A 16790-nucleotide genomic window follows, 5' to 3' on the forward strand; every position below is an offset into this window, starting at 1 on the left:
TGATCATCCCTTTCTTATTTCTCAGTTCCATCCAAATAACTTCCCTGGATGTATTTCCGGGAATATCTTCCCTTAGCACAGCTGTAATGCTACCCCTTATCAAAAATGCCACTCCCCATCCTCTTTTGCCTCCCTTTCTATCCTCCCTGTAGCATTTGTATCCTGGAACATTAAGCTGCCAGTCCTGCCCATCCCTGAGCCATGTTTCTGTAATTGCTATGATATCCCAGTCCCATGTTCCTAACCATGACCTGAGTTCATCTGCCTTCCCTGTTAGGCCCCTTGCATTGAAATAAATGCAGTTTAATTTATTAGTCCTACCTTGTCCCTACCTGCCCTGACTGTTTGATTCACTTCCTTTCTCAGCTTACCAGTCTCCGATCGATCTCTTTCCTCACTATCTCCCTGGGTCCCACCCTACCTTACTAGTTTAAATCCTCCCGAGCAAATTTCCCTGCCAGCATATTAGTCCCCTTCCAATTTAGGTAGAATCCGTCCTTCTTGTGCAGGTACTTCTACCCCAAAAGAAATTCCAGTGATCCAAAAATGTGAATCCTTCTCCCATACACCAGCTCCTCAGCCATGCATTCATCTGCTCTATCCTCCTATTCCTGCCCTCACTAGCTCATAGCACTGGGAGTAATCCAGATATTACTACCCTTGAGGACCTCCTTTTTAAAATTCTACCTAACTCTGTAATCTCCCTTCAGAGTCTCAACCTTTTCTCTTCCAATGTCATTGGTTCCAATGTGGACAATGACCTCCTGCTGGCCCCTCTCCCCCGTGAGAACATTCTGCACCCTCTCAGACATCCTTGATCCTGGGACCAGGGAAACAACACACCATTCTGCTTTTTCTCTGCTGGCCACAGAAACGTCTGTCTGTACCTCGGACTACAGAATCCCCTAACACAATTGATCTCTTGGAAGCCGACATACCCCTCATTGCATTAGAGCCAGTCCCAATACCAGAAACTTGGCTGTTCGTACTACGTTCCCCTGAGAATCTATCACCCCCTACATTTTCCAAAACAGCATACCTGTTTGAAATGGGTATATCCACAAAAGACTCCTGCTCTAGCTGCCTACCACTCTTACCTTTCCCGGAGTTAACCCATCTATGTGACTGTATCTGAGACTTTCCCCTCTTTCTATAACTGCCATCCATCACATACTGTAGCTGTTGCAAATTCCTCATCGCTTCTAACTGTCTCTCCAACCGATCCACACGATCTGATAAGGTTTGCATCCAACAGCATTTATGGCAGATATAATCCGCAGTAACCCTTAAACTCTCTTTAAACTCCCACATCTGACAAGAAGTACATATCACTGCAAAGGCCATTTTTGTTCCTTCACAATCTACAGACCCAGAAAATAACACTGTCTTATTCCTCTACAAACATTGCCCCAGGTTAAAATCATAGCTATGACTTATATTTGAAGTTTAATCAAGAGGCTTATCTCCAAAAACATATAATCAAGAAAGAATCCACTGTACCCACAACTGCAGCCTTTCTATTGGACAGACTTAAAACAATTAACTTATCTGATTCTGTGCTGTGAACTTGGCTCAACAGTGTGTCCAAGATTAGTTGTGAATTTCACTGTTTGTTAATTTTCCCAGATGCACTCCGATGTCCAGCGATACACGAATTCAAACAGCAAAGGCGGTAACTGTGCAGGTTTTCTCTTTCTCTCTCTCCGCTGCACTGTCCTCACCATGTGCTTCCTTTGTCTGCCTTCTCCCTTTTAAATTGCTGTTGTTTTGACTTTTTTTTCCCCCCAAAGTTCCAAAACAATGCAACAGCATATAAAACAGTAATTGCTGCTCCTGGAATTCGAGGAAATCACCTCCAACACCTAAAATACCTCAAAAAAAAATGGAGCAGCTCTTACAGCCAGAAATCTTTCCTGTCCTCCATCTTGGATTACCCAGAATCTGACAGGGCACATGGTATTGGGGGAAAGGTACTGACTTGGATTGAAAATTGGCTGATTGACAGGAAGCAATGAGTAGTGATAAACGGGTCCCTTTTGGAATGACGGATACATGGCAGATACAGTTTAATGTGGATAAATGTGTAGTGGCAAGAACAGGAAGGCAGATTACTTTCTAAATGGAGTCAAGTTAGGTAAAGGGGAAGTACGACGAGATCTAGGTGTTCTTGTACATCAGTCAATGAAAGCAAGCATGGGCGGCACAGTGGTTAGCGCTGCTGCCTCACAGCGCCAGAGATCCGGGTTCAATTCCTGACTCAGGCGACTGACTGTGTGGAGTTTGCACAATCTCCCCATGTCTGCGTGGGTTTCCTCCGGGTGCTCCGGTTTCCTCCCACAGTCCAAAGATGTGCGGGTCAGGTGAATTGACCATGCTAAATTGCCCGTAGTGTTAGGTAAAGGGGTAAATGTAGGGGAATGGGTGGGTTGCGCTTTGGCGGGTCGGTGTGGACTTGTTGGGCCCAAGGGCCTGTTTCCACACTGTAAGTAATCTAATCTAATCAAGCATGCAAGCAAGTGCAACAGGTAGTGAAGAAAGCTAAAGTTATGCAGGCCTTCATAACAAGAGGAATTGAGTATAGGAGCAAAGAGGTCCTTCTGCAGCTGTACAGGGCCCTGGTGAGACCACATCTGGAGTAGTGTGTGCAGTATTGGTCTTCAAATTTGACAAAGGACATTCTGGTTATTGAGGGAGTGCAGCGTAGGTTCAAGAGGCCAATTCCCAGAATGGCGGGACTCTCATATGTTGAAAGATTTGAGCAACTGGGCTTGTATACACTTGAGTTTAAAAGAATGAGAAGGGATCTCATTGAGGCATATAAAATTATTAGAAGGATTGGACACTCTGGAGGCAGGAAGCATGTTTCCACTGATGGATGAGTCCAGAACCAGAGGACACAGTTTAAAAATAAGGAGCAGGCCATTTAGAACAGAGTTTAGGAGAAACTTCTTCACCCAGAGAGCAGTATGGAATGGTCTGCCCCAGAAGACAGTGGAGGCCAAGTCTTTCAAGAAAGAAATGAACAGAGCTCTTAAAGGTAATGGAATCAAGGGATATGAGGGTAAGGCAGGAACAGGATATGGAGTGTGGATGATCAGCCATGATCATAATGAATGGTGGTGCCAGCTCGAAGAGACATGTGGCCTCCTTCTGCACCTACTGTCTATTGACAGGAAGTTGCAAGCTAGAATAATCAATGAATACACAACTGGGGAATCAGACTGTCTCTGCAGTATGTGAAAATGGGAAGCAGCTAATGGGATATCTTGTTTGGTAGAACTTGCAGTAGTGAGGTCGGGGGGTCCTTAAGCATTAGCTGAACAAGTAAGGCATTAACATTTCGTCAATAACAGAGACATTGCCAATATTAGAAAGGAATATCAGGTGACACAATGGAGTTACAATGTTGTTCAGTATTTCCCAGGAGCTGAAGAATTACGCCATGTTCTTCGTAACCTGCAACACATCATCAATGAGGATGAGCACCTCACCAAGACCTTTCCCACACCTCCACTACTTGCCTTTAAACAACCGCCAAACCTCAAACAGATCGTTGTTCGTAGCAAGCTGCCTGGCTCTCAGGACAACTCCTAGAACCCTGTCACAGTAAGCGCTGCAAGACATATCAGAGTTTGGACATAGATACCACCATTACGTGTGGGGACACCTCCCACCTTGTACATGGCAGGTACTCATGTGACTCAGCCAACCCTGTCTATCTTATACGTTGCAGGCAAGGATGCCCGGAGGCATGGTACATTGGGGAAACTGAGCAAAGGCTATGACAACGGATGAATGGGCATTGCACACCAATCAACAGATGGGAGGGTTCCCTCTCAATTGGGGAACACTTCAGTGGTCCAGGACATTCAGCCTCGGACGTTCGGGTGACCATCCTCCAAGGTGAACTTCGGGACAGGCAGCAGAGAAAAGTGGCTGAGCAGAGGCTGATAGCTAAGTTCGGCACCCATAGGGAGGGCCTCAACCGGGACCTTGGGTTCATGTCACATTACAGGTGACCACCATTGCACTATACACACACACACACACACACACACACATACACATGGACACACCCACACATGCACCCCCTCACAGACTTAAGACATTCTGCACTCACTACACACACACATACACTTTCTCACACTCAATCCCCAACCCAGACAGACAAAGAGACACACACAGAGAGACAAAGACCCACATGCACACATATTTTGTGGGGTGAATTTGTACTTGCAGGGTTACATTGTACTTTGCTCAAAAACTGCATGAATTTATGTAAAACTCCATTATCTCACTTTTTAGATTAGACTCAATCTAAACATCATGGCATAGACAGAGAACGCGGGGGCCAACACCTTCAACTTTTTTAAAAAAAGGTTTTGTGATTTACACATGAAAGAAGTGAAACTATCACTGTATTCTAACAGATGAAAGGCTTAACAGACAATCAATGTATAATTTCAGTTACATCACACTGTAAATTTTTGCTATAAATTCTGTGTTAGGATTGAGCCCTCCACTACCACCTGATGAAGGAGTGTTGCTTCGAAAGCTAGTGTGCTTCCAATTAAACCTGTTGGACTATAACCTGGTGTCGTGTGATTTTAACTCTCTACTCAGATTAAGCTACTACAACATTAAACTGGATAGATTGGAGTGAAAATATTTCATATAACTTTCAAGTGTTTCCCATATGCACAACGTATGTCTTTGTAGGTACTGCAATTGTGAAGTGCTTAGAATAAAAATAGCTAGATGTTAAGAACAGGGCAGAAGGTTGGGGTGCATTTGGAAACTAGCCGGATTTAGTTAGAGTCTGGGTGCAGGCTACACACCACAGCCAGGACTCCCAGCCGAGTGACGTCACAGTCGGATAGATGACGATATCCAATGTTTACATCTGAACCCCCGCCCTTGCCCGGTGACCCGGTAACCCCCGCACAGCCCCTGCCCGGTGATCCGGTAACCCCCAGACAGTCCTTGCCTAATGGGCCAGTAACCCCCGCACACTCCCTGCCCGGTAACTCCGCAAATCTCGCATCGCCCCTTCCCGGTGCTGTGATCACCCCCGCGGGGAGGGCCAAGCTGACCTTTGATGTTATCCCGGTAAAAGCGGTTACTCTCCTCGACCGTGCTGAAGCCGGCATACTGCCGGATGGTCCACGGCCTATAGGTGTACATGGTGGGGTAGGGACCCCGGGTGTAAGGCCACTTGCCCGGCAGCTCCTCGGGTAGATCCGCCGTGTCCCGACTGGTATAAACGGGCTTGATGGCGATTCCTTCCGGCGTTTTCCATATCAGATCTTCAGCTTTTTTGCCCTTCAGCTGCTTCTCGGCCAAAGCGACCCATTCGGGGTGCAGTCCGTGCCGGCCGCGGTAAGGCACCACCTCAACGGAGGACCACAGCCTCCATAAACGACAGACTCGCCACCCTCGCAACATGTCGCCAAGGGGAACAGGTCCCGCCGGCCGAGAGTGGGTGAGGAATCCAGGAACCAATCACAGCCCACACGGTCACATGATCACAACGGTCATTCCTCCTTCAGCCAATGAACACGTGGGGCATATGAATGACAAGTTGTCGCAGAGCAAGGGAACTGGCTGTGTTGAAAAGTCAAGCAATGTCCTTATTGTTTGGTGCAGGCGCAGGATGATAGAGCTAGGAGGTCATTGTGAAGCTGAATAGAGGTTGATTAGGTCAGACCAGGAATATTGTCTAGTTTTGGTGTTAAAATTATACATATGTATCATGTATAAACTGGCCACCGTACTATATGTGATGCACGATAGACGGTGCAGAGAAAGATTCGCCAGAATGTTGACCTGGGCTGAAGATCTTAAATATTGAGAGACTAGGGTTGTTTTTTCTTGGAGCAGAGAAGGCTGAGGGGGTCTTAATCGAGGTATACAAAGTTATCAGGGGCATAGTTAGGAATGAATTTTCCATCCTGGTAGAGATTTGTCAATAACCAGGAAACATAGACTTCAGGTAAAGGGCCAGAGGTTTAGAGGGGATTTAAGGAGAAATGTTTTCACCCATAGAGTGTTGGGTACCTGGAAATAAGGACAGCAATAAAATCACTTCCAGAAAAGGTGCTTGAGTGAAAAGATTGATTGAGAAACTAGACATGTTAAACATGCTTGAGGCTGATATACATTACTGCGACTGGCGGGTGAATTCTTGTGCATGTCTCTGATTGGCTTGTCCTAGGATGGATGTGTTGTTCCAATTAAAATGGTGTTCTTCCTCATCCGTATGTAAAGATAATAGTGAGAGTGGGTCATGTCTTTTTGTGGCTCGTTGATATTCATGTATCCTGGTAGCTAGTTTTCCACCAGTTTGTCCAATGTAGTGTTTGTTACAGTTCTTGCAAAGTATTTTGTAAATGACATAAGTTTTGCTTGTTTTCTCTATACATCCAGAACCTCAACCTAAGCTACAAATCTTCTCAAAACACACTAATTGACACCTATGAATTAAACTAATTCTTCTTCAATTCTAGACCCCATTCAGACAAAGCCAGAGAGAAAATCAGGCAGTTAAAGGATAAAGACAGTTAAATTTAAGAAGAAAAATGGAAGCTGTAACTGGACAATTCACATAGAATTATATTTGGCATGGTTTCTGAAGACGCTGGTTAATGCAAACGACTTCCAGTAGGTTCCAAGGAATATTGACTTAATTCATATAACTGAGATTCTATTCTCTGAACTTTCAATAAATTGATAATGGGAGGATAATCAGGCAGCAATCAAACCTCCATTTTTTGACTTTGTCAGTCACAGTTTTAGAGTCATAGAGTAAATCATGGAAACAGACACTTCGGTCCAACCCGTCCATGCCAACCAGATATCTCAACTCAATCTAGTCTCTGCCAGCGCCTGGCCCATATCCCTCCAAACCCTAACTGTTCATTACCCGCCCAAATGCCTTTTAAATGTTGCAATTCTACCAGCCTCAACCACTTCGTCTGACAGCTCGTTCCATACACGTTCCACCCTCTGTGTGAAAAGGTTGCCCCTTAGGTCTCTTTTATATCTTTCCCCTCTCACCCTAAACCTATGCCCTCTAGTTCTGGGCTCACCCAACTTAGAGAAAAGACTTTGGCTATTTATCCTATCCATGCCGGTAGGTATCAGATCTTGTGGTGGGAGAGCATTTTGGTGGTAGTGACCACAACTGCCTCACTTTCTATATAGCTATGGAGAAGGAGAGGATTAGGTAAAATGGGAGGATATTTAATTGGGGAAGAGGAAACTATGATGCAATTAGACATGAGTTAGGAAACATGAATTGGGAGCAATTATTCCATGATAAAGGCACTATAGGCATGTGGAGACTGTTTAAGGAACAGTTGTTTCAAGTGATGAATAAATATGTCCCTCTGAGACAGGCAAGAAGTGGTAAGGTAAAGGAACCTTGGCTGACGAGAGTGGTGGAGCTTCTCGTCAAAAGGAAAAAAGTAACTTACATAAGGTGGAGGATGCTAGGGTTAAGCTCAGCTCTAAAGGATTACAGGCAGGTGAGGAAGGAGCTTTAAAATGGTCTGAGGAGAGCCAGGAGGGGGCACGAGAAAGGTTTTGCAGAACGGATTAGGGAGAACACAAAGGCATTTTACACTTATGTGAGGAATAAGAGTATGGTCAAAGAAAGAGTAGGGCCGATCAGGGATAGCATAGGGAATTTGTGTGTGGAGTCTGAGGAGGTAGGGGAAGCCCTAAATGAGTTTTTTGCTTCTGTCTTTACTAAAGAAACGAACTTTGTAGTGAATGAAACCTTTGAAGAGCAGGTGTGCATGCTGAAATGAATAGAGATAGAGGAAGCTGATGTGCTGAAAGTTTTGTCAAACATTAAGAATGACAAGTCGCCAGGCCCGGACCAGATTTGCCCTCGGCTGCTTTGGGTAATGAGAAATGCAATTGCTTCGCCACTTGCGAAGATCTTTTCATCCTCGCTCTCCATTGGAGTTGTACCTGAGGACTGGAGAGAGGCAAATGTAATCCCTCTCTTCAAGAAAGGAAATAGGGAAATCCCAGCAATTACAGACCAGTAAGTCTCATGTCTGTCATCTGCAAATTTTAGAAAGGATTCTAAGGGAAAAGATTTATGACCACCTGGAAGAGCATGGCTTGATTAAATGCAGTCAACACGGCTTTGTGAGAGGCAGGTCATGCCTCACAAACCTTATCAAGTTCTTTGAGGATGTGACTAGAAATGTTGATGAGGGTCGAGCTGTGGATGTGGTGTATCTGGACTTCAGCAAGGCATTTGATAAGGTTCCCCATGGTAGGCTCATTCAGAAGGTCAGGAGGAATGGGATTCAGGGGAACATAGCTGTCTGGATACAGAATTGGCTTGCCAACAGAAGACAGCGAGTGGTAGTAGAAGGAAAATATTCTGCCTGGAAGTCTGTGGTGAGTGGTGTTCCACAGGGCTCTGTCCTTGGGCCTCTACTGTTTGTAATTTTTAATAATGACTTGGATGAGGGGACTGAAGGATGGGTCAGCAAGTTTGCAGATGACACAAAGGCTGGAGGTGTCATTGACAATACAGAGGGCTGTTGTAGGCTGCAGCGGGACATTGACAGGATGCAGAGGTGGGCTGAGAGGTGGCAGTTGGAGTTCAAGCTGGATAAATGTGAGGTGATGCATTTTGGAAGGTTGAATTTGAAAGCTGAGTACAGGTTGAAGGATAGGATTCTTGGCAGTGTGGAGGAACAGAGGGATCTTGGGGTGCAGGTACATAGATCCCTACAAATGGCCACCCAAGTGGACAGGGTTGTTAAGAAAGCATAAGGTGTTTTGGCTTTCATTGAGTTTAAGAGTCATGAGATCTTGTTGCAGCTCTATAAAACTTTGGTTAGACCGCACTTGGAATACTGTGTCCAGTTCTGGTCGCCCTATTATAAGAAAGATGTGGATGCTTTGGAGTGGGTTTAGAGGAGGTTTACTTGGATGCTGCCTGGACTGGAGGGCTTATCTTATGAGGAGAGGTTGACTGAGCTCGGACATTTTTCATTGGAGAAAAGGAGGAGAAGAGGGGACCTAATTGAGGTATACAAGATAATGAGAGGCATAGATAGAGTCGATAGCCAGAGACTATTTCCCAGGGCAGAAATGAGTAACACGAAGGGTCATAGTTTTAAGCTGGTTGGAGGAAAGTATAGGGGGATGTCAGAGGCGGGTTCTTTACACAGAGTTGTGGGAGCATGGAATGCGTTGCCAGCAGCAGTTGTGGATTGGGGTGATTGGGGACATTTAAGTGACACCTGGACATGCATATGGTCACAGACATTTGAGGGTGCAAATATGAGGATCAGTGGTCGGCACAACATCGTGGCTGAAGAGCCTGTTCTGTACTGTTCTATGTTCTATGCCCCTCATAATTTTGTAAATGTCTGTAAGGTCACCCCTCAGCCTCCAACGGTCCAGGGAAAACAGCCCCAGCCTGTTCAGCCTCTCCCCTGCTGTCTGAACATATTGCCTCTCTGAAGTCAAAATGCCTAAAGGGTGCTTGAACAAAAATCAACATGCAATTAACTTTCAGTTGTTGCAATAGTTCAAAGGCCATCTTCAGCTGTCAGCTCCAAATGAAAATGATAAAAATTAAAATAATGAAGGCGTCATCAATAGTCATAGTGATACCTTGCAGACAATGTCTCAAACATCACCACTGTTGGGTTTGTTCTGACCAGTGTTGGGAGACACAGATGTCAGTGGTCCTCCATGTCAAATTCTAATTGGAGAAGAATGAAGGGTGCAAAAGATTCAGAATGTATTCTTAGTTAGAATTTCAGCATTTATCACCGGGGGTAACTCAATTTCCTAAAGAACATAACTGCTAGACTGGATCTGTGGCTTGAGACACAAGAATCAAAAAGAGGGAAATAAAACCTTACCTGACCTTGTCCAATCTGGTTACCAATCTGGAAGTAATGACTAATGCAGAAACCTTAAGGAGGTAAAGTTCTGTTGTCAAGAAATTGATATATAAAAAATGGTAAAATTGTAAAATAGGGGAAAGCATTGCGACATTCCTTTAAAAGCTTATATTCTTTTCAGTGCTTAGAGATTTAAAAATGAATGAATATGGGTAAGCAGTTGCAGGTGCTCAGATTAACCTAATGTAACAAAAAGCCATGTAGTTAGCAGGCCCAAGCAGCATTTATATTCAAACAACAGATTAAATTCAGCCAATTAATTAAAAAAGGCACAGAGAGACTAAAGATCAATTAAATTTAAATCTGTTGGTTTTGACTATCTCGAACCAATCTGATTGTAAATAAATTTATATGTGATCAAGGGTATAAAAGATGGAGGCATTTGAAAATTAGAGCGAGAGCCAACTGTCATCTGAATAGAGAGCAAACTTGCCATCTGGGCTCTCACAAGAAATCTCGACACTCTCTAACAAAGCACCATCCATTTACAAGGTACATGGCATATTTAGTGAACATTCTTGACACCAGAAGTTGATGGAGAGAAGCGTTCAGAACAGAAGAATTACAGACAAAACATTCCCAATAGCAGAATCAGCAGAGAGGAAGAGGACTATTCTGGAGAATCAATTCTGTGTTGACTTGGAGAGACTTAAGTTTTAATTTATTGTTCTTATTAATTCGATTTTTAAGTGGGACCTGTGTTATTGAAACAGTATATCAATAGAATCTTGTTTTAATTGGAAATTGGTAGTTCATTAGGGAATAATTGTCCAGTTGGTAAGGAATTCTGTTAATTTGTTCACTGTTGGAATTAGATAAGTAAATTGTTACTTGTAGAGTGAATGATTTCATTTCATTTGACTCCAATTGAAGACTGAGATAAAGAAAAATTTCTTCTCTCAGAGAATTGAGAGTCTTTGGATCTCCAGAGTGCTATGGGGTTAGAGTCCTTGTGTATATTTAAGGCTCAGATAGATAGACTGTTGGTCAGTAGGGGAATCAAGTGTTCTGGGGAAAATGCAGGAAAGTAAATGTGATGCATGTTCCATCAGTCACAATTCTAATGAATGATGGAGCAGACTTGAGGAGGCAAATAGCCTACTCCTGTTCCTAAAATTTTTGGTCTTATCTCAGCTTCTCCTGAAGTGCCATACATCATAGATGCTGATCTTCAACCACTTGAATTCACTCCTTATGATATCAGAAAAGGCACTGAATACTGAAAATGCCATGGGATCAGCCATCATTTCATCAATAGTACTGCAAATAGGAGCAACTGCGCTGGCAAACTACCTGACTATGTGGAAAATTGCTCAGGTGTGTCTTGTACAAAAATCAAGACAAATCTAGAGTAGCTGATTACTGTCCAATCGGTCTGTTCTTGATCATCAGCAAACTGGTGGAAGGGCCATCGATTCTGATAGAGCAAGTCAGTGCCTCACCTCATTACAGCATTATTCCTACCATGGGTGGAAGAAATGAATTAGAGATGTGAAGGGAGAGTGATTACCCTTGACATCATGGCATTACATGAAGGAACCTTTGTAAAATTGCAGTCAGTGTGAATTGGGGAAAATTTCTCCAATGGTTGGAGTTGTGCCTGGCCCAAAGGAAGATTGTTGTGTATGTTGAAGGCTATCACCTATATTCTGGGGCATCGCTACAGGTTTTTCAGGCTTGGGAATATCCTAGGCTCAGCCGTCTTCAGCTGCCTCATCAATGGCCTTCCATCATAGAGGCAGAATGGTAATGTTCATGGATGATTGCACAATGTTCAACGCCATTTAAAACTCGTTAAATACTGAAGCAACCCTTGTCCAAATGCAGCAATACCAGACATTGCCAGGGTTTTTTAAGAAGTACACTATTGAAAGACACTGTTTTGCATTTGTTTTTTAAGCTCATGCAATTTTAAAAAAAACTTATGAATAAATTATAATTTGGGGAAAAAGGTGAAAAGCTGTAATCTTTCATTAGACCTGGGAAAAAGTTAGAAATGCAATTATTTTTAACAAATGAAAGGGGAGAGGTGGGAAAAAAACAAAATATCTTGTATAGGGTGAAGGCAGAAAAGATTGAATTACAAAGGGCTTTGTGGTTCAAGACCAAAAGGTAATGAAAACAGAAAGAAATGGTGGGCAGTGGTGGCTCACTGATTAGCACTGCTGCCTTACAGCACCAGGGATCTGGTTTCAATTCCAGCCTCAGGCAACTGTCTGTGTGGTGTTTGCACATTCTCCCCGTGTCTGTGCTGGTTTCCTCTGGGTGCCCCTATTTCCTCCCATAGTCCAAAGATATGCAGGTTAGGTGGATTGGCCATGCTCAATTGCCCATAGAGTTTAGGGATGTGTAAGTTAGATGGATTTGCCATGGGAAATATTGGGCAGGGAGATGGGTTTGGGTGGGATGCTCTTTGGAGAGTTGATGTGGCCTTGTTGGGCCGAATGCCCTGTTTCCATAGTCTAGGGATAATACAGAAACAAAATGTGTGAGAGATGGTATGAATGGCAGGGTCATGACTAGCTGCACTCTGAAAACAAAGGCAAGGATTGATTGATAAGTACTCAAAAGGAGGCCATTTGGCTTGACATGTGCATTATGGCGCTCTGCAAGAACAACTTCCCTAATTCCACTCCCTGCCTTTTCGCCATTTTTTTCTCATTATAAGTAAGAAACAGTGAGTGAATGAAACTAAATCAAGTCGGATGGTCATAATTTGCACTATCCTTCCCATTATCATGCTGTAGTCATTTCAAGAACACAAAGTCCCTTTGATTAATTTGAGGACCCAACTAATTTGTGCATGCTTTTCCTTCCTTTGTACTATGATCAGTCTATTCAGTCATTTAAGTTGCAAGGTCAGGTATGTCTCAGCCCATACAGTAAAAAATATGTGTCTCTCAGCAATAATTTAAGTAGCATTTTTTTAAATGAACAGAAGAAATATGTATGGCACAAAATAAAAGAAAGGAATTTATCAGCTTTAAAATAAATGTTGATATCCGTCCAAAACAAAACCTCAGTAGCCATCCAGCACAAGTAGCTTTAACTCAGTAAAGATTTTGGTTATGGAAAGATAAATTTTTGGCATCATTTTAACATGCTGCCAAAAAAAAATTCAATTTGATGGGAATCAAATTCCATGAATGTTTATCTCACTGCTATATCATTAATCAGTGGTTTGTCAGTTAGATCAGTTGGGTGGACAGAAAGTTTGTAATGTAGATTGATGCAAACAGTGTGGATTCAATTCTCATACCAGCTGTGGGCACCATGAGTATTCTAGTTTCTCAACCATGCCTGAGGTGTGGTGCCAGTTAGCTTAAACTTGCTACCAGTCATCTCTCTACTGAGAGAGCAGCCCTATGATCCTCTGGGATTATGACAACTTTACTTTTATTAACCAGTGTTCATGAGCCTTGAGCAATGGAGGAGCAAGACGATTACTATTATTTTGTACTGAAATGCAATAAGTCAGAGCAAGAATAGGCCATGTAGCATCTCATGCCAATAAGAGCATTAACTTCACCTTTCTGCCTGATTGATTCTTGTAACCCTTTACTTCCCTGTGGATCAAGCATCTATAATCAATTAAATATATCCAATTTTATCCTCCACAGTTGTTTGACTAAGAAATTTTGATGAGTCTTAATGTTTCCCAGAAGAGAAAGAAGGTTTCAACCCATCATGTTTCCTTTGGTCATCAAACACCCATGTTTTGTGGTTTCACTTTTCAACACTTGGTCTGTAACCTTGTACGGTATAGTGTTTCAAGTGTTTATCCAAATACCTATTAAATGTGATGGTTCTTGCCTCTTCAGGACTTTCAGTTAGTGTGTTTGAGATATATATCACCCACTGGGTAAAAACATTCTTCCTTAAATCCCCTCTAAACCTCCTGGCCTAAATTGATGTTCCTTGGTTATTGACCTCTTTATTCAGGGGAAAACGTATTCCTATCTATCCCATCTATGTCCCTCACAGTTTGTATAACTCAGTTCGGCCCCTTTTCAGCTTTCTCTGTTCAAAACAGAACAACCCCAACCCATCTAGTTTCACTTTAGTTAAAATGTATATATATTCCAGCCGTGGCCTAATTAATACCTTATACAGTTTCAGCAAAACCTCTCTTTTCTTCATTTCAATAACTTAATTAAGAAAGACAAGTATCTTCTTAACAACCTTATCCACTTATCCTGTTGCCTTGATTGATCTATGCACATACATACTAAAGTCCTTCTGATCCTCTATACTTCCGTGGATTCATTCATTATGCATTCCCTTGCCTTGTTTCTTCTCCTCAAATTCATAATATTTCACATTAAATTCCATTTACCAATTGTTCCGCCCATTGGATCAGCACACCTGTATCGTCCTGCAGTCTAAGACTTTCCTTATTGCCATGACAATCAATTTTCATGTCATCTATGAAGTTACCTACCAAGCATCCTACGTTCATGTTGAGATTATTATTGTACACTACAAACATGAAGGGACCCAGCACTGAACACTCCAGTTACAAAAAAACCTTTGACAATCACTCTTTGGTTTTTGCCACTAAGCCAATGATGAATCCAACTTGCCAAATTGCCTTGGATCCCATGGATATCATCTTGACCAGTCTCCTATGCAAAAAGCTTTCAAAAGTAGAGTGCAGAGAGTTTTCTGGACAACATAGCTAAGAAATAAAATATTGACCTTCGAGCGATTATATTTTAGACTTTGAGACTTACCACTAATGATTTACCATTAGAGTCATAGAGATGTACAGCATGGAAACAGACCCTTTGGTCCAACCCAATCTAGTCCCACCTGCCAGCACCCGGCCCATATCCCTCCAAACCTTTTCTATTCATACCCATCCAAATGTTTTTTAAATGTTGGAATTATACCAGCCTCCACCACATCCTCTGGCAGCTCATTCCATACACGTACCACCTTCTGTGTGAAAAAGTTGCCTCTTAGGTCCCTTTTATATTTTTCCCCTCTCACTCTAAACCTATCCCATCTAGTTCTGGACTCCCCCACTCCAAGAAAAGGATTTTGCCTATTTATCCTATCTATGCCCCTCATAATTTTGTAAACCTCTATAAGGTCACCCCTCAGCCTCCAGGGAAAACAACTCAGCCTGTTCAGCCTCTCCCCATAGCTCAAATCCTCCAACCCTGGCAACATCCTTGTAAATCTTTTCTGAATCCTTTCAAGTTTCACAACATCCTTCTGATAGGAAGGAGACAAGAATTGGACGCAATATTCCAACAGTGGCCTAACCAATGTCCTGTCCAGCTGCAACATGACCTCCCAACTCCTGTACTCAATACTCTGACCAATAAAGGAAAGCATATCAAATGCCTTCTTCACTATCCTATCTACCTTTGACTCCACTTTCAAGGAGTTATGAACCTGCACTCCAAGGTTTCTTTGTTCAGCAACACTCCCTAGGATCTTACCATTTAGTCTATAAGTCCTGCTAAGATTTGCTTTCCCAAAATGCAGCACCTCGCATTTATCTGAATTAAACTCCATCTGCCACTTCTCAGCCCATTGGCCCATCTGTTCCAGATCCTGTTGTAATCTGAGGTAATCTTCTTCGCTATCCACTGCACCTCCAATTTTAGTGTCATCTGCAAACTTACTAACTGTACCTCTTATGCTCACATCCAAATCATTATGTAAACGACAAAAACTAGAGGACCACACAATGATCCTTGTGGCACTCCACTGGTCACAGACCTCCAGTCCTAAAAACAACCCTCCACGACCATCACCCTCTGTCTTCTACCTTTGAGCCAGTTCTATATCCAAATGGCTAGTTCTCCCTTTATTCCGTGAGATCTAACCTTGCTAACCAATCTCCCATGGGGAACCTTGTCGAACGCCATATAGGTCACATCTACCACTCTACAATCATCAATCCTTTTTGTTACTTCTTCAAAAACTCAATCAAGTTTGTGAGACATGGTTTCCCATGCACAAAGCCATGTTGACTATCCCTAATCAGTCCTTGCCTTTCCAAATACATGTACATCCTGTCCCTCAGGATTCCCTCCAACAACTTGCCCACCACTTATGTTAGGTTCACTGGTTTATAGTTCCCTGGCTTGTCCTTACCACCCTTCTTATACAGTGGTACCATGTTAGCCAATCTCCAGTCTTCCGGCACCTCACCTGTGACTATTGATGATACAAATATCTCTGCAAGAGGCCCAGCAATCACTTCTCTAGCTTCCCACAGAGTTCTTGGGTACACCTGATCAGGTCCTGGGGATTTATCCACCTTTATATGTTTCAAGACATCCAGCACTTCCTCCTCTGTAATATGGACATTTTTCAAGGTGTCACCATCTATTTCGCTACTTTCTCTATCTTTCATATCCTTTTCCACAGTAAATACTGCTGCAAAATACTCGTTTAGTATCTGCCCCATCTCCTGCGGCCCCACACAAAGGCCACCTTGCTGATCTTTGAGGGGCCCTATTCTCTCCTTAGTTACCCTTTTGTCCTTAATGTATTTGTAAAAACCCTTTGGATTCTCCTTAATTCTATTTTCCAAAGCTATTTCATGTCCCCTTTTTGCCCTCCTGATTCCCCTCAAGTATACTCCTACTTTTTTTTACTCTTCGAAGGATTCACTCGATCTATCCTGTCTATACCTGACGTATGCTTCCTTCTTTTTCTTAACCAAACCCTCAATTTCTTTAGTCATCCAGCATTCCCTATACCAGCAGCCTTTCCTTTCACCTTAACAGGAATATACTTTCTCTGGATTCTCATTATCTCATTTCTGAAGGATTCCCATTTTCCAGCCGTCCCTTTACCTGTGAACATCTGTCTCCAATCAGCTTT

At 42.9% G+C, this 16790-nt stretch overlaps 1 protein-coding gene across 1 annotated transcript in view; it reads right to left on the minus strand.

Moving 5' to 3' along the window:
• The window catches only part of mmut (methylmalonyl CoA mutase), a 39565-nt gene extending 34092 nt beyond the window's left edge, over positions 1-5473 (minus strand). Inside the window, exon 1 of the mRNA XM_060851491.1 lies at positions 5094-5473. Coding sequence (XP_060707474.1) covers positions 5094-5445 — 352 coding nt within the window. The 5' untranslated portion in view covers positions 5446-5473. The remainder of the gene's footprint in view (positions 1-5093) is intronic.
• Positions 5474-16790: the final 11317 nt, after the last annotated feature.

Source organism: Hemiscyllium ocellatum, chromosome 3, assembly GCF_020745735.1.
Source record: "Hemiscyllium ocellatum isolate sHemOce1 chromosome 3, sHemOce1.pat.X.cur, whole genome shotgun sequence".
Classification (NCBI taxonomy): domain Eukaryota; kingdom Metazoa; phylum Chordata; class Chondrichthyes; order Orectolobiformes; family Hemiscylliidae; genus Hemiscyllium; species Hemiscyllium ocellatum.